General features: G+C 54.4%; 10 protein-coding genes across 10 annotated transcripts; 5 read left to right on the top strand and 5 right to left on the bottom strand.

Annotated features, from left to right (window-relative positions):
- Positions 1-120: 120 nt before the first annotated feature.
- On the bottom strand, positions 121-3,760 carry QC762_404290 (uncharacterized protein). Its single transcript, XM_062889884.1, has 5 exons — positions 3,283-3,760; positions 1,812-3,191; positions 1,672-1,749; positions 1,304-1,616; positions 121-1,251 (listed from the first exon to the last, which is right to left on the bottom strand). The coding sequence occupies exons 1-5, from the start codon at positions 3,411-3,413 to the stop codon at positions 505-507; spliced, it is 2,649 nt and encodes an 882-aa protein (XP_062744127.1). The 5' UTR covers positions 3,414-3,760; the 3' UTR covers positions 121-504.
- Positions 3,761-3,864: 104 nt separating this feature from the next.
- QC762_0072990 (uncharacterized protein) lies at positions 3,865-6,171 on the bottom strand. Its single transcript, XM_062883768.1, has 5 exons — positions 5,315-6,171; positions 5,202-5,250; positions 4,974-5,138; positions 4,536-4,903; positions 3,865-4,475 (listed from the first exon to the last, which is right to left on the bottom strand). The coding sequence occupies exons 1-5, from the start codon at positions 5,828-5,830 to the stop codon at positions 3,936-3,938; spliced, it is 1,638 nt and encodes a 545-aa protein (XP_062744125.1). The 5' UTR covers positions 5,831-6,171; the 3' UTR covers positions 3,865-3,935.
- On the top strand, positions 3,878-5,521 carry QC762_0073000 (uncharacterized protein; the record flags this gene model as incomplete). Its single annotated transcript, XM_062883769.1, has 2 exons — positions 3,878-5,143; positions 5,370-5,521. The coding sequence occupies exons 1-2, from the start codon at positions 4,894-4,896 to the stop codon at positions 5,519-5,521; spliced, it is 402 nt and encodes a 133-aa protein (XP_062744126.1). The 5' UTR covers positions 3,878-4,893.
- Positions 6,172-6,283: 112 nt separating the features above from the next.
- On the top strand, positions 6,284-6,564 carry QC762_0072980 (uncharacterized protein; the record flags this gene model as incomplete). The annotated part of the gene is made up of 2 exons (XM_062883767.1): positions 6,284-6,292; positions 6,358-6,564. 2 exons carry the CDS (start codon positions 6,284-6,286, stop codon positions 6,562-6,564), a joined length of 216 nt encoding a protein of 71 aa, XP_062744124.1.
- Positions 6,565-7,416: 852 nt separating this feature from the next.
- QC762_404310 (uncharacterized protein) lies at positions 7,417-8,688 on the top strand (the record flags this gene model as incomplete). The annotated part of the gene is made up of 2 exons (XM_062889885.1): positions 7,417-7,538; positions 7,620-8,688. The coding sequence occupies 2 exons, from the start codon at positions 7,417-7,419 to the stop codon at positions 8,686-8,688; spliced, it is 1,191 nt and encodes a 396-aa protein (XP_062744123.1).
- A 1,063-nt stretch (positions 8,689-9,751) lies between these two features.
- QC762_404315 (uncharacterized protein) lies at positions 9,752-10,994 on the top strand (the record flags this gene model as incomplete). The annotated part of the gene is made up of 2 exons (XM_062889886.1): positions 9,752-10,225; positions 10,290-10,994. 2 exons carry the CDS (start codon positions 9,752-9,754, stop codon positions 10,707-10,709), a joined length of 894 nt encoding a protein of 297 aa, XP_062744122.1. The 3' UTR covers positions 10,710-10,994.
- Positions 10,995-11,082: 88 nt separating this feature from the next.
- Positions 11,083-13,372, bottom strand: QC762_404320 (uncharacterized protein; the record flags this gene model as incomplete). Its single annotated transcript, XM_062889887.1, has 2 exons — positions 11,083-12,348; positions 12,405-13,372. 2 exons carry the CDS (start codon positions 13,370-13,372, stop codon positions 11,283-11,285), a joined length of 2,034 nt encoding a protein of 677 aa, XP_062744121.1. The 3' UTR covers positions 11,083-11,282.
- Positions 13,373-13,624: 252 nt separating this feature from the next.
- QC762_404325 (uncharacterized protein) lies at positions 13,625-16,554 on the bottom strand (the record flags this gene model as incomplete). Its single annotated transcript, XM_062889888.1, has 2 exons — positions 15,296-16,554; positions 13,625-15,231 (listed from the first exon to the last, which is right to left on the bottom strand). The coding sequence occupies exons 1-2, from the start codon at positions 15,768-15,770 to the stop codon at positions 13,625-13,627; spliced, it is 2,082 nt and encodes a 693-aa protein (XP_062744120.1). The 5' UTR covers positions 15,771-16,554.
- A 629-nt stretch (positions 16,555-17,183) lies between these two features.
- Positions 17,184-17,684, top strand: QC762_404330 (uncharacterized protein; the record flags this gene model as incomplete). The annotated part of the gene is made up of 1 exon (XM_062889889.1): positions 17,184-17,684. One exon carries the CDS (start codon positions 17,184-17,186, stop codon positions 17,682-17,684), a length of 501 nt encoding a protein of 166 aa, XP_062744119.1.
- Positions 17,685-19,052: 1,368 nt separating this feature from the next.
- Positions 19,053-19,874, bottom strand: QC762_404350 (uncharacterized protein). Its single transcript, XM_062889890.1, has 2 exons — positions 19,391-19,874; positions 19,053-19,313 (listed from the first exon to the last, which is right to left on the bottom strand). Exons 1-2 carry the CDS (start codon positions 19,663-19,665, stop codon positions 19,118-19,120), a joined length of 471 nt encoding a protein of 156 aa, XP_062744118.1. The 5' UTR covers positions 19,666-19,874; the 3' UTR covers positions 19,053-19,117.
- Between the last annotated feature and the right edge of the window lie 68 nt (positions 19,875-19,942).

Genomic DNA, 19,942 nt, shown 5'->3' with positions numbered 1-19,942 from the left:
CTATTCAAATGGGTTTCTGGTGACTTGGTCGACGCATACATTGCCGAAAAAGGCGAGTGGACCGTGACAAACATTGCAAAGCAAGTGCAATATCTGGTGAAGGAAGAAAGCAACATTTTTGGGGACTTGTAACATAGTTGACATAACCTTGATGCGGTAGAATTAAAAACAGAACCCTGCTAACTACCCAAGTTGCGACTCAGTTGCTGACACACTCTCGCCCTGTTACGCAAAAGAAAGAATGATATCTGTGCGACATACTCGGGTACATATTCATGGCTCGCCCTAAAAGCTGCGGAAATATTCGTCAATCGTTCATTACTCGTAAGGTAAAGAAACAAAACAATGTACCCGTCACGGCCCCCTTTTTCTCTGCATGGCGTCCGGTAGAGGAACGAACCACGGTGACTCAAACCACCGTATATATAGAGGTGTATTTAAAAAGTCCAAAAAGAAAACGCTGAAAAGACAGAAAAAGAAGGCTTGCATCGCTTGACCTCTGTACTAGTATCCTCCGGGGGGGAACGAACAGTTTGAGTTGGTATCTGAACTGGAACTGGAAAGAAACACAAAACATTCTCCACCACCGTCACCCTCGTTGGAGTTGTCCTCCAACAGGAGCCAGGACGTTAGCGTGTCCCAAATCCTCCTTGCGTACCCCTTCTTGAAGCCGTGGGCTTGCTTGATGGGGCGGCCCTCGAATTGGACGTCATGCATCGGCACATCTGCACCAAGGTCTGTCTTGGAAGTGTTGTTGTTGCGAGGCGCCGTCATGGCGCCTAGATAATTCTTCAACGCCCCGTCGTCGTCCCAGAGCTTCTCCTTCTCGGTCTGGTTATGAATCCAGTCCCGTAGCTCGCTGACAAGGAACCTGAGGTCGCGCAGGACCTCGAAGCAATCCTTGGCATATGCACAGCCTGTCTCCTGCTCCTGTTTGAAGACATCAATGGCCCAGTCCACATCAGCCACCAGCTGCGTCCGAACATTAACAAAGACGAGCTGGTACATGGTGAGGAAGACGGCAGCATTGAAAATGTGGTGCAGATCCTGCACCAGCAACCTGCCATGCGGGCTGTTTTGGCGCATCAGCCATCCGAGGCGCAGATTGGATTGCGCCGCATCGGTACACCGGCGAATCTCTTCCACCAGGGCGTTGTCGTAGATATTAAACATCTGTCCTGTACTGACGAGGCTAGCAATGGCTTTCCGCACTGCTGTTAGAATCACAGGACGAACGGTGAGGATGATGAGCTGATGGCAGAGTGTCAGCAACTGCGAAGTCTTGTCGTCAATGAGAACTTACCTGATTGTATGACATGTGCAGTGACCAACATGCACGATCGCGACCGAACCCGGAGGGAACTTCCTCGGTCGTCAAGCTATTGGGAAGATGCAGTTTTGTGTGGGCATCCGGGGGGAGTTGAAGAGCAGGAGGGAGGGCCTTCAGCCATTTTTTCAGACTTTCGAGGGATCGTTTGACGTGGGATTCCGCCCTGGCCCTCCGATCTTCGGGCTTCTTGCCATCTGACTGTCTGCGCAAGCCATTATAAATGATCTTGTGAGTGATGCGGGACAGCTCCAGATGGGCCTTCAGGCCGACGGGAGATGGAAAATGGCTACAAGACAGATGTGAGATGACATTATAATGCAAGAGAACATGGGAGCGCTTACGGGCATTCTCGGGGGGGCCGAAGTGAGATGCCATCATCCGGGATCGATGGCGTGCGTCCCAGTAAGCAGCTCAGCCACCTGGAAGAGTGTCAGTGGAAGTGCTCCAGCGTCATGCGAGAAAAAGGAGCCGTGGAGCATACGAGTCAATAATGTAGAGTGTCCAAAACGTTCTGACTTCGGCCTCATCGTCGGTGTAGCCGCGATGGATTCCACGAACTTCGCAAACGTGCATGGCGTGTTTCACCCAGAGATGCGCATTGTCACGTCTGTTGATCTCAACAAGGTAGAGCGCCAATAGGCCCATGACGGCGGCTTCCTTAATGGTGGAGGTGCCAAAGTCCCAGGGGTCTCCCAGCAGATGGCGCGAGGTGGCATAGAAGTCTTCACCCAGACGGCCATTGACGCGAGAGTCTTTGCCTGCAAGGCCGAGAAGGCTGTTGAAAGCAAACGCGGCAAAGGTCAGTGCGAGCGGGGTTCGCTGTTCGTCATCCCGGGGCACTTGGAGATATTGCTCTCCATGAGCGGTCACGATTCGGTCTCGACGAGCGGTGCCCAGGGCCGAGAGATCAGTGAAGGTCGGGAACGACCAGAACATGATGCCGCCACTTGGGAACAAGTCGTCAGTGGTCCCGTCTTGGATGAAGTAGCGGACCTCGTCCAGCAGCTTGGCCGTGTCGGGGGCTGGAGGTAGGTGTCGGACTGGGTCCATCAAGGGGGGCCCAAGCAAGGCACGGGAATCGTCGGTTTGGTACCTTCCAGTAGTTTGTGAAAACATGTGCTCGGGTCCCTTGGAGATCAGGGCTGCTAAGGGGGTGGTCAGGGTGATCATGTTCTTGATGTTGTCAAGGAATGTTGCTCCGGATGACGCCCCCAAATATCGACTTGTGCCAGTTGAGTCGGCCAACATGCGTCCTTCATCACTTCGAGGATCAAAACCAGTGCTGGTGCTGAGATAAAAATCCGACCGTTTACTCAAGATGGATGAAGTTGAGGGTGATGCCGAGCGAATCTTGTCCAGCTTGTCCCCAGTTTGCGGTGATTCACCCAGCGGCGGCCTCTCCCGGTGTTGGTGCTCCGCTATATGATGTTGCTGGTGCTCCTGCTGGTGCTGCTGCTGACGGGGTGTTGGTGGTTGCGGCAGTGGTGCCGCTGTTTGCGGTGCCGGGGCTGGTGGTAACGCCAGCCGTGACGACTCAGCATTGACAACATCTTCAGGCGGCACCTCGTCTTGGAAATGTGAAAGCTCGGGCAGCGGTGGCAGCTCACTCGCGGGCTGGTACTCTACCCGACCATCCTCATGGGTGATCTTCCGGACAAGCTCGCCGGCCTCGAGCTGACGCTTCAGCTCGATTGCATGCGGGGCCCATGCTTGGAGGGCTGTCAAGGCTGTCCATTGCAGCTTTGGAACGGTGACCTTGGGGACGACCTCGGGATATTTGCACGGGCGGTTTGTGTTCCGGCACTGATGGCACGGTGTCTCCCCAGTGCACTTAACCCGTCGCACATTGCAGTTGTTACAACTTTGGAGCGGTGGCACGGGGCCAATGTTAGACAAATGCGCGAGGAGAGAAGAGGAGAGGAGAGGAGAGAGAAAGAAGTGAACAAACTCACGCCGAGGAGACCCGCTTCCTCTCCTCAGGCAAAACCTTTTTTCTGCGGGGATTGACGGGCAGGCGGCCGTCGACCAGCTCGGGCTTCTTTTTTCCAGTCGAAGTGGAAGGCGGTTTCGATTGCCGCGGCATGGTGGTTATAAAATGACCATGGATCACTGACTGGATCACCGATGGATGAGATGGGAGCTGCGATGGAGGAGAGAGAGTTTCCAGGTTAACGTACCCGCAGTGTGGAGGAGGAGAGGTGGACTTGAGTGTTTCCTGGGGACTTGGGCGCCCAGGGTGGAGCTTTTCCCAGGCGGGCTGCGGAGACGACACTCTTCTTGGCTTGGGGACCACCAGGACGTGTGGGATGCGTGGGTTACGCCCCAACCCGGGCGGTACTTGCGGTTGAGGGGGGTGGGGTAGTCTGCGCCGATGCCAGTTCTGGACCAATCAGACCCTGCTTACGGCCAGTGGCACAAACAGGTGAGAGCTGCCAGTGTGATAAATGATAACGCAGTGACACCTCACCGCAGCACCCCCGCGGAACTGACCAACATGTCCCCGGCCTGATGTTGGGGGGTGGGGGGAGAGGGGGGAGCGTGTTCAATTCTGCTACCTACCACCACCTGTGTTGTATGTACTGACTGTACAGGTCTTCCAGTTACCTTACAGGTCGTATACAAACACCCATTTGCGGTCTGCATGTCTGACAGAGTCGACACGCTCGGCCTCTATCTGCTCGGCGCTTTTCGATTTCCTGATGGCCGCCCTGCGCGCGTTCACCGCCCGCAGTGTGTAACGATACGCTACATAACCGGTGAGGGCAACACCGACGAATCCCAACGTCACCACCAGCGGCAGTTTGTACCCGGGTGCATACTCGGCTCGGTAGAGCTGCGACCCGATGGCGCCCGCCAGGTTTCCCAGCCCATTCGCGCCCACCACCAGCGCCCTCTTCCCAGCCGTCGGCGTGTTGCCGCTGAGCCAGGCCACGGTGAGCGGGGGCGGCACGTAGCTGCCAAAAAGAAACACGCACAGCGACGCATACTTGGCTGCGTTGCTGACCGATCCGACCACCCCGACGAGTCCCCCCAGCGCCACCACCAGTGCTCCGACAATGTGCCATCCCCGCTCCCTGTGCCGATCCGAGCTGGATGCGAACAGGTAGAGCCCGACCGCCCCGCACACCGCTGGCGGCACCGACATCTATGTAGAAGGAGTTAGGCTTCTTGTTTCTTGCTTCTTGCCTTTGCTCTTGTCACATACCAAGTTTGCCTCGACCGATTCGTACCCCATACCCTGCACAACCAGCGGGAGGAAGACGGAGAAAGCCGTGACGGGCACGCTGGCGCAGATGTTGAACACCAGCACAAACCACAGCTTCCAATCCCTCAGCGTCTCGACCAGATCCCGCCGGGTAAGGCTGGAGTATTTGGCAGCATTGAGTTCCACGCCACCGACTCGGTCCACCACAAACTGCCTTTCGCTGTGGCTCAGGAACCACGCGCCTCTAGGTCCTGTCGGTAGCCACAACCATGCTACCGCTCCCAGCACAGAGGTGAGAACCCCCTCGATGATGAAGAGAAGCTGCCATGGCTTGAGCCAGGCATGGGAGACCTGAAAGATGGCATATGCTGGTGGCAGTCAGTCCATGTCAGCCCCGTCCTGCTTCGGTGTCGGGGGAGTGGTTGAGGGCGAACGTACACAGGGCCCCCGAGAAGGCAGATGCAATGGCATACTGTCCATAAAACAGTCCAATCCGCGTGGCCAGGTCGAACCGGGAATAGAAAGAGCCAAGATAAACGATGCATGTGGGGTAAAAGCCAGCTTCAAAGACACCGATGAGGAGACGAGTCGTTATCAGAGCCGCTTGAGTACGTGATCAATGCCAATGTCAGCGCCATGGTTCTCGTGTTTCTTTTTGCCCCGTACCTTTTCCCCAGATAAATGCCTGAATCGTGGTTATGAGGCCCCAACAGAGCTGATCGAGTGGTTAGTCCTTGGCGGTATACATATAACAACAGAACTTGGAGAGGACTGGGTACCATCATGATGGGCAGCCACGTGCTCGGCCCCAGCCATTGTCCCACTGCGGCCGAGGGCATCTGGAACAGGACAAAGGTGACGAAAAAGAGCGACACTGCAAGGTTGAGATCATCCGGCAGGGCACCGATGTCATGCGTGAAGCCTTGGGTTTGCGCATTGCCAATATTCCCCCTGTCGAGGCCGTTGAACAGATACAGCAGCGATAGGAGGGGGAGCAGGTACAAATCCATCTTTCGGTTGATACGTTGCGCCTCTCTTTCGTTTTCAAGACTTGATATCCCCGAATCTTGCATCTCAATGCTGTTGCTGCGAAGCGCGGTGGCGTGTGGAGAGCCAAGAAGCAACGGCGAAAGCACCCCTTGACTTTCGAAAGAGCTCCGATCATGTTCAAGGCGGTATCTGTCATCAGGGTGCTTCAGGTCATGTCCTATCGGGTAATAGTTCGAAATCGGGGCTCTGGAAGAGCATGGAGATGAGGATGGCGGCGGTGATCCATCCCGGTGGCCGACGCTCATTCTTCCTGCAGAGGTACGTTATCAACCAAAGGTACAGCCTGCATGCAGCTCCACAAGTGATACAATCAAACTGCCTGTGTTGCAGCAACGACCACGAGCAGAGAAAGCCAGAAGCAAGACGCGAAGAATCCAACCGATGGTAAAAGCAAGAATCATCAACCTGGAAGGATGACCTCGGGAGTGGCAAAGCCTGGGCCATTACCCCTACTTCTTTAAGAGGTTGACCAACTACACACCCAACTCCCACGGCAGAATGACTGACGTGCTTCGGTCTTCTTTGTTGGTTGTCAAACACCCAACCGAAGTTCGGGATGGTTTCCTTATCCCGAGCCGAATGCCCCAGCACCAGCCTTCCAAGCTCGCTTTCCCCAGCATGTGTCGACCTTGGACTGTCGTCTGCGCTCGAGGACAAGAGACAGACAGCTGACTCTCACTGTCGCACACATCATGTGAATGCAGTCAGTATGCGGTGTCACGCTGATCAGGATGGCCTTCTCGCTCATCCCATCACTGATAAGAAGTGATAGGGCCCGTGCTGGTCGCGTCAGAGTTCCAGGTTCCACTTTGATGCGATCTGCCATGGGCGTGGCGCCCGCCTCAGCAGCCTTATCCATCGGCTACCTTATCGTGCTTATCAATGGGCACCCGTTGAGGGCGTTGAGCCTGGACCCTGGGCGGCCATTCAGGCAGCTCTGCGACCGACCGAGTCAACGGTGCCTTGCCATGTTCTTTGACGGGCACAAACAAAGGCATTGTTTCATGTTTCCCAGTGATGCAGGCGGCCTGTGTCGTGAGGTCGGTTGTGAGGCACAAACATCAGACGACAGGGGTCTTGTCGCCAGAGCCAAGCCGAGACTTCCGCCCGCCTGTTCGGCCGTATCGTTGATGGCAGTTAAAATTATGCCTCAGCAGCAATGGCCCCAGAAACTGCCGCGAGGCACCTAGTGAAGAAGAAGTGCAAGATGACGGGAGAGGTGCAGGTGGCCTGGGCTGGTCTGGATTTGAGTGGATTTGACAGGAGACATGGGGGTTTTGCCATCCCTTTTTACTGCGTTTGGCAGTTTGGACCCCTGGCTTGGCCACAGCAAAAATAATGATTACGGCGGGGTCGTATCCGAGTCGCGCATCGCATCGTGAACACTGCCCTGAGGGAAGGGGAGTTGGGTTCCTTCGTGTACCTTAAGGAAGGAAGGTAGCCAACCAACCAACACACACGTTCCCCAGGCCCCATCGAGTCGCTCAATCGATCGCTCGCTGCTGTCAAATCATTCCTCTTTTTTGCCTTTTTTTTCTTTTGCTCTCCTTTTTCGTCCTTGTTTTCTTTCAGCATCAACGTCGCCATATTCCTATCAGATCAGTCCAATCCCCGCTGGTGCTCCCTCTCACCGCCCTGACCGCAAACCGCCCCTCCAATGCGATCAACAGCAACCCGATCGGCGTGATTCTCCATCCCCTACCTACGTCCACACACCAAGCAGGCCTGCCCCGAATCTCACAGGGCGCCACGCTCTGAGCGCAGCGCAGCCAGCCAGCTCACCAATTCGACCGTGTCTGCGACTTTGTTGTCGCTCTTTCGCTGCGCGCCCATGGCCGCCTTCCAAAATATGCCCCAGGCATGGCGTCGCCTCATCTTTCTGATCCCCGTTCTCATCATCACCCTCATCCTCGCGTCGGGCTTGTACACTGGGTCGTTGCCCAAGCCGCGCATGTAAGCTGTCCACCACCCACACGCCAACTCCCGTCACCACACCTGGCATTTTGCTAACCATCACGGGTGCTACAATCGCAGGCCCAAGGTGGTGTTTGACGACAGCCATGGCCCATTCCATTCCGACTGCCAGGCGAACCATACTCCCCCGAACCTCGACAGCCTCCCGGACATCATTCGCGCGCTCTGGCAACCGCTCATTCTGCCCATCACGGCGCCCCGATTCGTGACCCTCGACGGAACCGAAAAGCTGCTGCCTCCCCAGAATGAGCTCGTTCACACGAAGCCCATGGGGAAGAGGATCTGCATCCTCGACGTGGATACGCGCGACCTGGCGGGCGAGGGAAGCATTTTCTACAGCGAAGGCGTTCCACCCTGGGACAAGCTGGGCAGTCCGTCGGCAGGCTTCCTCAGCCACTATCTCTACGCCCAAATTCACGGCTACTCGTACAAGTTCATCCGGGCGCCACAGTATGCCGACCGCGCCCCCCACTGGTCCAAAGTCATCTTCACCAAGGAGCTCCTCAAGCAGTACGACATTGTCGTCATGATGGACTACGATGCCATGTTCCCCTCCCCCGAGGTGCCGCTCGAGTGGATGCTCAACTACTGGAAGATCGACAGGGACGTCATTGTGGCCATGGCAGAAGATCCCGCCGGTGAGCCCAACTTCGACGACTCGGAGAAGCACAAGGTCAACATCAACTCTGGCTTCATCATTGCGCAGGCCGGGGAGAAATCACAGCGCCTGTTCAAAGACTGGGCCGAATGCCCCTCCGAGGTGCGCTACAAGGGATGCGCCAAATGGGCCCAGACCTTGTTCCACGAGCAAGCTGCCTTCAGCACCCACGTCCGCTACGACTTTTTGGATGGCTACAGCATTGAAACCCACCCGCAATACATCCGCATGCTGCCGTGCCAGGAGGCCAATGGAATTCCCGAAGTATCCGGGTCTGGTTGTGTCGGACACCTCGTGCGCCACTATTGGGGGAGGAAAGGCCTGACGAACCGGGAGTTTGGCCACAACGTGATGGCTGCCCTCACACCTCTGCTCGTGCAGGCCGCCTACAAAGAACCCGGCCATGTGGAGGATCTCCGGAGCAAAGTGCTCAAGGGCGCCGAGGTGTTGGATAAGCCCCCAGCGAGGTGACGCGGGGTTGGGGCGTGATTTGTTTTGTTTTTTCCCTGCAACTGTTGGCATGTTTCAGGGTACGATACCAAAGCGTGAAATAAAAGAACACGGGCATGGCGGTAAAAGGTAGACGTGAGGAGGAATTGAGGTCGCGTGGGGCCAAGGCGGATGCTGGGCGTTTTTAGCGAGTGAACCTTTCTGCGTCATGGATGGCTGGCGATTCTTCTTATCTGTCCAAGGTGTTTGGTGTCATTGGGTTTTGTTGTCACATTTACAGCAACAGGCAGCGCAGTTTGGACGGAATTTGTAGCCATTTACAACACTTGTACAACAACTTAGGTGGCTCTGCTGGAGAAGCCTCGCTTGAACGCGTGGAATAAAATACTTAATATGAGGATATCCGAAAGGCACAATGAGTCTCAGGTGCAAGATGTTCACATAAATCTCGCGAGCCATCAGCATCATTTTCGGCAGACATGGTCGGCTTTTGCGTGGTGATGGCGGTTCACCTGGCTCGGCTTGCATCACGACGAGGCGAAGCAGCACTGGACCTCTCTGCCCCTCATGTGTGTGCCTGCAGAGGCAAGGTGCCAGAGCAGGCTGTCTAATTTAACCCATCGTCTCGGGCAAAGGGGCTGTCACTTCTCCATCAACCGGAAAAATGCATCGCGATGTGTTTTGTCCGGTTACGGTATCATCCCCCATCCCGGCTCTCGACGTCGGCTGTCGTTTTGTGTCTTCATCTAGAAAACGTGGCAACCAAACGACGCCAAGCAGTGACAGTTGTATATATAATAGCCGCAGCGAAAAGCCACATGGGTCCCATGGCATCGGAGCCTTAACCGTCAGATTCTAGCACGAATTCACAGGCTTCCAAGTTACAAGTATGGTTCTATACGAGGATTCAAGGCTTTGCTGTGTGAGCCGGGCAACTGGGGATACCCTCGTGTGCTACCCAGCTACACTCCCACCTGTATCATTCGGTCCAAAACAAACCCGTAGAGCGAGTCGGCTTCGAGTTCGGCAACCATTCTCACCCATCGACATTGAATACCTTTGGTTTTGAGAGACAGCGTCGGTGATGTACAGCCGAGCATGTGCCATCTTGCTGGCAAGATGGAAGATGAAGTGGGTGAAGCGACGCCTCAAGGTGTTGTTGACTCAGGAGCCTAGATCACCAACAGCCAAACCACCGTCTATAAATACGAGGCCAATACCTACTCCTTCAGCTCGCTCTCCTCCCACCATCAACCCACACAAGCCATTCATCCCACACAGCCTTCTTTCGCTATTCGAGCCATACAAGCTCTCCTCCGCCATCTGTGTCAACATGCAGTTCCGGCTCGCAGCATTGATTGGTACATTGAGCACCTTTTTGCTCAGTGGTACCGCCACCGCCTCGCCCGTCTTCAGTGACCACGCCATGGCCATGCAAGCCCGTCAATCCACTCGAACTCTGGGCTTTATAGGGTGTTCCATGGCCGAGAACGTAGCTCAAGGCTATGTTTCTGTCGGGGGGAGGCGCCTATGGGAGCCCTACGGAACCTCTGGCATGGTATGTCGTTGTTTTGGCCCTTTTTTGATCTTGGAGACTGACCTGCCATCTACCTGCCTCTCAGGTTGTCCAATCGTGGACAAACAGCAACTCCAACTCGTGGCGTCTCTTCGACCAACAGGCCGCTCGTTACGGCAAGCCCACTGCTGTATGGGTACAGATTTGCATCTTTGCTCAACAGGGGGTAACCGACGACGAGGTTAAGCGTCTCATTGCCAATGCAAGACAGCACGCCGCCCCTGGAGCAGAGGTCTACATCACGGGTCAACCCGTTTACGAAGGTGGCAACACCTGCTTCTTGGCCGGTAGCAAGGGTCCTGAGCTGACCGAGAGTTTGGCCAAGCGAGCGGCAGAGGATCCCGAGCTGAATGTCAAGTATCCAGGGCAGTTTGTGCTGAAGCCAGGCGAGGTGGCGGATGGGTGTCATGCCAATACTGCTGGGCAGCAGAGCTTGGGAAGACAGGCGCTGGCTTATTGGGGCTGAAATGTCCATACATGGGAATGTCCATAGGCATTCCAAGTTAAGGCCGGATCATCATGGGCTCCAGGTTACCGAAAGAGCCCAGTTGATTTGGGGAGAATGTCCGGGGACGGTGGTTCATAAAAGACTAGATTCTTCATCCAAGTATCTAGCCTGCTACTTCTTGCTAAGTACACTCAGGTATATCGAGTCATTTCCCTCAGACTACCTATTCGCACTGCGCTTTTCCAGCAAGTGATTATGAAGATGCTAAGCTCGCGTGTTGTCTGTCAACGCACTGAATTCGAGACTTGAGCAGCAAAGGGAGACGGAGCTGGGAACGGCCAAGGCCCGGCTGTCTTGGATCACTCGTAATGTTCAAGCTAAAGATGTGAAAAGCTGGTTTTAGGGGAAAGTCGGTTTGTTTTCCACAACATGTACTAGCTTGTTTATCCAGCCAAGCCTCTCACGACTTCCTATAGAAATAAATGAATAAATAGATATCTGACTACAGAATAGATACTCATACAACCCCCCAAACAGAATAACTGTACCGCGAAGTAGCGTGACAGAAATGACTTGGTGGTAAGGTCAACCTTACCCACTTCGGCCGGCCTCCTCCAAAATCATCTCCCCGAGCCTTCTCCCCACCATAACAGTAGGCGCCATGGTATGCGCACTGGGAATGGCAGGAAAGACGCTTGCATCCGCAATTCTCAGATTCTCAATCCCGTGCACCCTCAACCGCTGATCCACCACGCCGCCCTCTGGTGAAAGGGACATGCGACACGTCGAAGTGGCATGCAGAGCAGAAGCCCACACTCGTTTTGCATACTCGTCAATCTCTAAATCCGTCACAGTTTGCCAAGTCTTTCCTCTGTATCCCTGAGGTACCTGTTGCGACGATGAAGAAGACATTTGGCTGTGAGGATCAGTGATATCTGGAACCCCCGCTGAAGATTCTGCCTTGTTGGTCTTCCCCTTGGCCCTTTTGGCCTCAATGACAGAATCTAGATACATGAGGTCCATCCCTGGCGCGAAGCTCAAGACAGCGGAGTGGGGATACTGGTTGGCAAATTCCTCCGCAAATCTCATGCCAAATCGCATTGCTTTTCTCATGACCGCCCAATCTCTCTCGTCCGTCATCATGGGGTAAATGATTTTGATGGCCGGGTCGTCCTCACTTCGCCCGGATGGAGAAGGCGAAAGCTGGACTTGGCCGCGCGAGAATGGCTGGACGAGGGTTGCGTACCAAGACGTAAGAGACTTGTTTGGAATGACAGCTTCCATGAAGGTGTTGACGGGAGTGACCATGATCTCAATGTTGGGAATGTTGGCTGTGTCATTGGGGTCCATTGTGCATTGCCCCGTGTCTGGGTTGCGGGTGAGAATCGACATGGACGTGTCATCAATAGCGCTGCTCTGGACGAAAAGCGTTCTTGGGGTGCTGGAGGCCGCCAGAAGACCTTTGCCCCATATAAGCCACTTCAGAAGCTGCCAGACGAGTACAAAAGGGTTCTGGAGAGAATGTATGGTGTGATTTTGCGGTATTTCAGACATGATAGGAAACGAAGTGTGGTCTGTCAAGTTGCGACCAACGTGGTTCAGTTCTCGGACAACAGGAATACCAAGAGGAGTGAGTTGATCTCGAGGGCCAATGCCGCTGGAAAAGGGAAAGTTAATAACCATGTGCGGGAGAGTCAGAGCGAGAACTCATACCTCTTCATCAGGAGCTCTGGTGTACCAACAACCCCGCTGCAGACAATGATCTCCTTTTTGACCTTGAACAGATTCATGCCGGGGTATTTCCCTGTAGCATCTTTCACCCATACACCTTCGACTCTGGCGCCTGTTGAGTTGAGCTGCAAACCTGTCGCTGTATACCCCGTGGCGATGATCAGATTTGGTGTCTTTTTCACTGTTTCCGAATCCAACCAAATTCTGTTCTGTGAGGCCTTCGTCCCCCTCTCATCAACTGTCTGGTGCATCCTGAAACACGCCTGTGCCTTTGCCCTCGGCGAGTTGACATTGCCCTCCAGAGGCAGTCCAACAGCCCTGGCGGTCTTGTCCACGAAGGCAACCATGTCTAGAACCTCATTCGGCTCTCTTCGCGGTACCTTCTCTTCAATCATTTCAAAGAATGGCTCAACCTTCCCCCAGCTCCATTCTGTCAAACCAAATTCCTTTGCCCAGAAATCGTAGCCAGCAGGTATGCCCCTCGTCCACAACGATCCATTGATCCTGCTCGTGCCCCCCATTGCCTCAGCAGCCCATATCTTGGCCCGCTGCTGTCGAGTACCAAGCACAGGCTCTGAAAGTCGGCATACTGATTGGAGTCCAGGCAACTCGAAGTTCTGAGAGAAGAGGGGGTTGCGCGAGAGGAGATTGTCGCGCTCGTGGCCTTTTTCGAGGAGGAGAATGCTGACGTTGCGATCCGAAGCGAGTGTAGAGGCAAGCACACAGCCGGCCGTTCCTCCGCCAATGATGATGTAATCATGTTCTTTGGGCGGTAGATGTGGCGGCGAGGTGAATGGCAAGGGCATTGTGACAGCTTGGTATACTTGAGACTGTGTATAGTTGTAGAGAAGAGATTCTCCGTGCGTAGGTAAAGGGTGTGTCGAGGCCAAATATAAGTAAGGTACCTGGTAAGTTGGTTGAACCAAGTGTGGGAGCAGCTCCAGATCCATCAGTTGGCTCCTTACCTACCATTCTACACCCCGCTTTCTCACCCAAATTGAACCAACAGAGCTCCCAACATCACCAACAAGCCAAGTTCATTCACGTCAATATCATGACCAACTGCATATGGAAGTTCTGTAGACCTCGTGTTCATTGCCAAACATGGCCGGAACCGAGGCAAAATAGGTAAACATGCTAGGTATTCTGTGCATATTTGGCCTACATAAAGCCGGGGTATCAATGCGACTCGGAACGAAACCTCAGAACAGATACTGGTCCCATCGGTCCTCATGGTAAGCAAAGAATAGCTCGTCCAAGCTGTGCCCATGGTCTTCGCCCAACTCCTCCACGAATGCCTCAAACGTGGGTGGTCGCCTTGCCGCCCTCTCCGGATCCGGCTCCTCATCACCCGAATTGTAGTATTCAGACGCCTCATCCTCTTCTTCGAGTTCTGGATAATCGTAGTCATCTGGAGGGATGAGTAAGCTCCCTCCTCCGGTTGCTGGTGCAGCTGCCCTCGATAGCCCTGGGCCTGTTTCCTCTCCTGATTCCCACTCGTCACTGTGACCTTCATCTTGCCCTGCCGGCCCGGCTTCCTCATCACCATCCTGAAATTCGGGCTCGTCCTCGTCTCGATAGGAAGGCAGCAAATCAAATGTTCGAAACTGAATGCCAGCCCAGGCACACCGCCGTCTAACAGCCTCCACCTCCCTGCGGAACCTGCGGTGAAACTTGCCCTCGGCTGGCCAAGAGTGAATGGCCAAACTGATGGTTGCCAAGTTGGGCGATCGGGTTCTTGATTGGCAGAGGCACTGCACACCGTGCAGCACCATGTCCAGGTTGGCCATATAACTTTGTTTCCAGTCATTTTCGGTGCCCCACTCACACACCAGTGTGAAATCCTGTAACGACTCGGGCAGGAGCTGACACAGCCGCTCCCCATCGTCCTCCTCCAAAATGCCCAGAGTTCCAAATACCCCGCGGTAGTCTAACGTGAGGCTCTCGAGGTGGATCAGGTCGGGGATGCACATCAGCCGGTGGTTCTCGGGTTTCCTCGGCCTCTCCCTGCCCCGAGTAAGATAGTGGCCCTCGGAGAATGCGACCAGTTCCAGTGCCCTGAGAGTGGCTGCCCTCTCTCTGAGGGCTTCGCTGAGCGTTTTCCCTCCTGGCAAGTCCTCCCGGTCCTCATCTGTCGAGCTAGCCTCAAAATGCACAACCAGCGTCTGGAGATTGGTGCAGGCAAGGCAAAAGGCCACCAGGTTTGGCTCCCGTATGGAGCTGCCGTAAAACCGAATAGTCTCGAGCTGAGGCAGGGCTGGCAAAGAAAGAGTCTTGCTGTCCACGGATGACGTTACTGTCGCTTGATCGCAGCAGAGTTCTAATGTCTTGAGTTGTCTCAGCTGGGGTAAGATCGTAACGGCATAGTCAGCAAGTATGCGGGACAAGGATCGGTCTCTGGCTCCGTCTTCGCGGTTACAGTAGATGCGCAGCGAAGTCAAGTTCCTCAGCCGATCCAGTGGAAAGAAGAAGGAAATGTCAAACCATCTCCACGCGACCTGACCTCCGACTGGATGAATATACCGATGGAGAACCCTCCGTGCAGGGATGGAAACAGGTAGAACAAAAGCACCCGGCCGTGGTTGCTGCGGCTGCTGCTGCTGGTCTTGGGTTTGTTGATACTGATCATGATGTGACTGTGGTGGGTCAGGTTCGTCTTGTTGCGGCTCAGTCAAGCTGGTTGCGGTCAAGGCATGATCGGGGAATGCGACAAGAAAGTCGCGCAAGTTGACCGAGTGAAGAAGAACGCGCTTGAGCAGTTCAGAAGCGATAGAAGTGTCATGGCTGACTGGTGGTATAGCCCAGGTGTCTGTGCATGCATTACTTGTGAGCAGAACTGTGCATTGTGCCGTGGTGACGAGAGACCGACATACCACCGCGAATGTTGGCCCACTCTCTATATGTTCCTAGAATGGTGTTCTCCTCAGCCAGGCTGACAAGGCAGCTAAGCTCTCGAACCCAAGGTCGAATTTCAGGTCGAGTGTATAGACGGTGATATAGGACGACCAGGGATTTGGGGTTAGGGATGATGATGGTGTGGTACAGCAAGGGCTTGGCGATGGCAACCATGCGTCGAGATGTCTGGGCGAGAGCCAGCAGGTTGCGGTGGCTAGCCAGCCAGTGTGCCCACTGATGTTCGGCATCGCGGAATTCCCAAGTGCCAGTGGGACGGAGGGCGAATCGGGTCGTCTGGGGAGGGGCTGGGACGAGGATCTGTGCGATGGGGATCAAGAGCTCGTTGGGAAGATGCTCCAGCCCCAATCTGGTCCGACTTGGCGGTTCTGATTCTGATGACAATGATAACGACGCCATGGTTCCAGACAGGACGGACACAGCCGGCAACGCCATCTCAGCGGCAGAGCTCAGCTCCCAACACGCCGAGTTGCCCCAAAAAGAAGGGAAGAACACCACCTTGGTACGCCGGGGTCACCTATGCAGGTGTGATATAAGTGACGAAGAACTGGGTGGGCTGTCTGCGGCGGCAGACGGAAAAAACAACCCTGCGCCGTTGGGGGGAGCCGCACCCATCGGGCGCTGCGCAAACTCCAGGTCCTGCTTGCGAGACCCAAAGGGCGCGAAAGGGCGCATGCTTATGGCCAATCGGGACGATCTTTGGCCCTTTAACACGCTGAGGACGTCGGCATGTTCCGATCTCGGCGCTCGGTGTCGTGGTGACGAGGGTTGGGATTTCTGTCGCTATAGGTTTCCAGGCAGCATAGTGCAACTGTTCTGTCGCGTGGGGAAAAAGGGACGACGGTTCAGGAAGCTGGCCAAACTGCTCAACAGAGCGGGTGTTCATCCGCAAGCAGAAGCTCGTTGGGTTGGGCCAGAGAGGTGCAACGGGATTTCAGGGGTTGCTCGAGCCATTCTGCAGCCCTCTTTCTGCGGGGATGCTTGGGACCCGGGGGGGGGGGGGCGCCTAGGTAGACATGCCGACATCGCTATTTTGCCCTTCCGCCAGAAAAAGCTTTCATGTTTCCAGGGCGGTCTGGATATTTGCAATGTGTCAAACCAGTTTTGACATCATGCCATCCGGGTGGCACAGAGTGGAGAGCCACAGAGCCAGACGGACCGTGCAGTCATCCCAGCCTGCCAGATGCAGCAGGTGATTCACGGAGCAAGCGAAGACGACCACCCGGAAGGAGTGCCCGGGTGGCAGGACAGAGCCGGGGGGAGCAAGCCAGGCTGTTGACCACTTGGCCATGCATTTCCCCCCGCAACCGACGCCAGACGCACGTGTCGTGGGCTACCTACCTTATCTCCTCAACCTCACAAACACACGCTCGACGGGAAACGTAGCTCCGCACTCTTTTGCGAGCATGAGCATCAGAAGGGATCAGCAGCTTCCTAATCTAGATATGCCGAGCCGAAAGCCGGGTGCATGCAACTTTACCATCCCAATTTGTCCACCTGTAGATCTCCTCTCTACCTGCTGTCAGATTCACCTGCCATCCGCTGCGATTTTGGATGCGGTAGAGTTCAAGAAGCCTCGGCCTGGTTTCTGATTTCGATCCCGTTGCCAGCGTGGGAGGCTGTGACTGTCTTCATTCGACGCTACAGTTTGACATGGCCAAACTGGGTGTTGTTCAAACATGGAAAGCAGCTCGGTTTTGAATGAGAAAGCTGCCACCTGCGGGAGTTGTGCCTGCCGAAGCTACCTTAAGGAGGACAGAGTGTGCACGGGCTACGGTATTGTGGGGGTTGTCAGCCAGAGCCCTGGGAGGGGAACACCACCACCATCACTTTATACATGCTTCAAAAATGGCCCTCTCACCTGATATTGTTGAATTCATGGCTTCGGCGTCTGCCAATCTCGCCAGTCGTCACATCATTCTTGATTCCTCTCAGCCCAGGGACATCTTTCACTTTGGGGGCACATCTTCTCAGCTTGCCGATAGCCGTCTGTCCCTGGCCATTCAAGGCAAGAAAACAGCCACCACTTCCTGGCCTGTTCCCGACCCTCTGCGCTGGGGTGTGGGCGATTACTCCGTTATTCTGGATGGGAACGGCAAACCTGGAGCGCTGATGCAGACCATCGAACTAAAAGTCTGCAAATTCCGAGATGTCGCCGATGACTTTGCACTGGCCGAGGCCGAGGGTTCAGTCGATGAATATAAACAAGGGCACCGCGAGTTCTATACTGAACAGCGTCTACGGGATGGGAAGCCGCCTGAGGAGTTTGGGGACGAAAGCGAGGTTCTCTGTGAAAGATTTGTGATTGTTTTTGTGAGAGAAGATCTGAGACCGCACGCACTGCAGTGATTGGAACATCGTTGCTCTCCATTAACTCCTGTCGTCAAACAAATGGGTATTATCATTACTGCAATTCTGACCACCGTTCCAGCCGCCTTGCTTCACCTGCTGCTGCTTTGTCTGTCTCAATTCAGCCTTTGCACAGACCCGCCGGGTCCATGTGTCTTGTATATCCCATCATAGTTTTCAGTTGCCACGATCTTATGACAAGTAGCGCAACGGTACTCGGTGTCTTCAAACCAATGGGCGAGGCATGGGACGCAGGCAAGGCAGACGCAGAGCAAACAGCAGAGAACTCCCGCAACCCTGTTAGCAGATATATAGTGTCAGCAAAACATGGTGGATAGTTGTCCGAGATATCGCGATGAGAGGAAACATACACCTGCATGGTCGACCCTTCCTTTCGGACTTGTATCTTGGACGTCTGCAAACAAAATGGACACTGGATCCATTGCGTCCGCTCACCAATCTGATTGAGAGGTGTTATAATGATCTGACCAGGCGTGGCTGTAGGTGGTGCTGTCGCCTTTGGTTGGGCGGTGACGGCAGGGGTCGGCGTTTGTAGGGCCCCTGGACTACCAGGACCAGCACTGTACTCAGGTGGCGATACACCATCGACGGCTGGACTAGGGAGATTGGCCAGAGGGAGCTCTGTAGGTGATTGCTCAACTTTTTGCGACATGGTGAAGGGATAGTGTTGATTCTCTAGCTGGGGTGCGACGAGAGGTGTTTGTAGGGAGGCCTTTCTTCAGGAATGTGGCAGCAGGCGAGCGCGGTTCCTTTAAACCACGCGCTCTCGCGCACATGAACACAAGCTTGGCAGTGACTCGACATTTGTTTTCCGAGCATAAACTAAAAGGACATAAGAACCTCGCATATGCTCCACACCAAGCACGGGTTTTCTGCCTTGCCTGCCAGGTGAAATATCAGCAAAGAGGCGCAGTTGGTGTACGGGCTGCTATTCTTTGGCTAGTTCGGATTTGGATGGTTAGTACTGGCACACTGCCTGTTTGCCGAGAGCAACCCATAAAGCTGGTAAAAGCCAAGCCTGAATGCCCAGAAGTAGGGCACCGTATAGAATTGATGGCTGGGTTTAATCGAACTTGGCTCTGCCGAAGCGAAAATCGGCGAGGCAAAATCCTCCAAGGTGGCATCAGGTTTGGTGAATCTTGCCATGAGAATTTACGCTACTGCATCTACAAGCCTCCTCCTAAGTAAATAGGTAGATAGACACTTCCAAGACTTGCCAAATCATCCAAACCAACAGGCTGGATGTGGAGCCAGTTCGGCTCGGGCTCCGGAATGGAGGATGACACTCCAACATTCCCATGCCTCCTTTTCTTGTGCAGCTGTCAAAGCCTACCCAAATGTATCATGCTAAATTGCAGGTAATTCAGTGAATTTTGGATAAAAAACACTCGCTGAATTAGAGTCTACCTTGTCTACCTATCAAATGTTCGACTATGACCCCCTGGTCCAAACGTCTCCATCGGGCCCTTGTCTGGATGGCTCGTTGCCACCTTGTTTTGGCAGTCACCGCAAAAGTAATCGACCGTGTCGTTATGAGTTGGTCGGTAAAACATCCCGATGCCTCCTGTGATGATGGACCAGCCGAGCCACATCTTCAATACACCGTTGCTGCGTGGAGCGCGCGGGGACCAGTTTAGCACGTTGAATTGGTCCAGACGCCATAGAGTTGTCTGTTTTTGACTTACTGAAAACCCCTGGTTACGGCCCTTCTTACAGGAGTGCCTTTTAAGCAGAATGGGCAGTTGATCCACCGGATATATGGGCCGTGGTCATATTCGTGTAAAAGGTGAAGAGGTATGGTTTGGATGATATCCTCTTGTTCTGCTGTCGGAGAGAAAGGGGTTGGCAACGTTGCAGCATAAGGAGGTGGCGGCAATCCGCCAGCACCGACCTGAAGCTGGCAAGAATTATTGGTGACTGCAGAGGTATACGATGGAGGTTCGAGATTACTAGGCTCCATGGTGTAAGAGAGACAGTCTCCTTGACAAAACGCTGATTATCGCCGGGAGAAAGCGAGATCAAAAGCCAGCCAGAGCGGGGTAATTGTCGGGTTTCGTGGCAGCAGCAAGCCACAAAAAGGAAAACGCCATGTGACTTGGGCGGTGGCGTCAGATGGTGTATACGATTAAGCAAAATATAAGTGAGAGTTGATAGGTAAACCTTGCTAACTTCCGGCCTCTGGGTTTATAATGCCGAATGCAAGACAGAGTTGTCACAGCCGACCGGCGCGTTTGTCG

The sequence above is a fragment of the Podospora pseudocomata genome, chromosome 4 (genome assembly GCF_035222375.1).
Source record: "Podospora pseudocomata strain CBS 415.72m chromosome 4, whole genome shotgun sequence".
Lineage (NCBI taxonomy): Eukaryota > Fungi > Ascomycota > Sordariomycetes > Sordariales > Podosporaceae > Podospora > Podospora pseudocomata.
Note: the sequence above shows the minus strand (reverse complement) of the source record. Positions and strands in the feature narration are given on the sequence as shown.

Excerpts from the sequence above, each read along its gene's own strand:
- QC762_404290 (XM_062889884.1), bottom strand. The coding sequence starts at position 3,413 with ATGCCGCGGCAATCGAAACCGCCTTCCACTTCGACTGGAAAAAAGAAG. Across the intron at positions 3,192-3,282 it reads AGGAAGCGGGTCTCCTCGGC|TTGTAACAACTGCAATGTGC; the intron begins GTGAGTTTGTTC and ends ACCGCTCCAAAG. Across the intron at positions 1,750-1,811 it reads ACACTCTACATTATTGACTC|GTGGCTGAGCTGCTTACTGG; the intron begins GTATGCTCCACG and ends ACACTCTTCCAG.
- QC762_404350 (XM_062889890.1), bottom strand. The coding sequence starts at position 19,665 with ATGGAGCCTAGTAATCTCGAACCTCCATCGTATACCTCTGCAGTCACC. Across the intron at positions 19,314-19,390 it reads GCCGTAACCAGGGGTTTTCA|CAACGGTGTATTGAAGATGT; the intron begins GTAAGTCAAAAA and ends CGCTCCACGCAG.
- QC762_0072990 (XM_062883768.1), bottom strand. The coding sequence starts at position 5,830 with ATGAGCGTCGGCCACCGGGATGGATCACCGCCGCCATCCTCATCTCCA. Across the intron at positions 4,904-4,973 it reads TGCCTTCTCGGGGGCCCTGT|CATATGCCATCTTTCAGGTC; the intron begins GTACGTTCGCCC and ends GACTGCCACCAG. Across the intron at positions 4,476-4,535 it reads AATCGGTCGAGGCAAACTTG|ATGTCGGTGCCGCCAGCGGT; the intron begins GTATGTGACAAG and ends CCTTCTACATAG.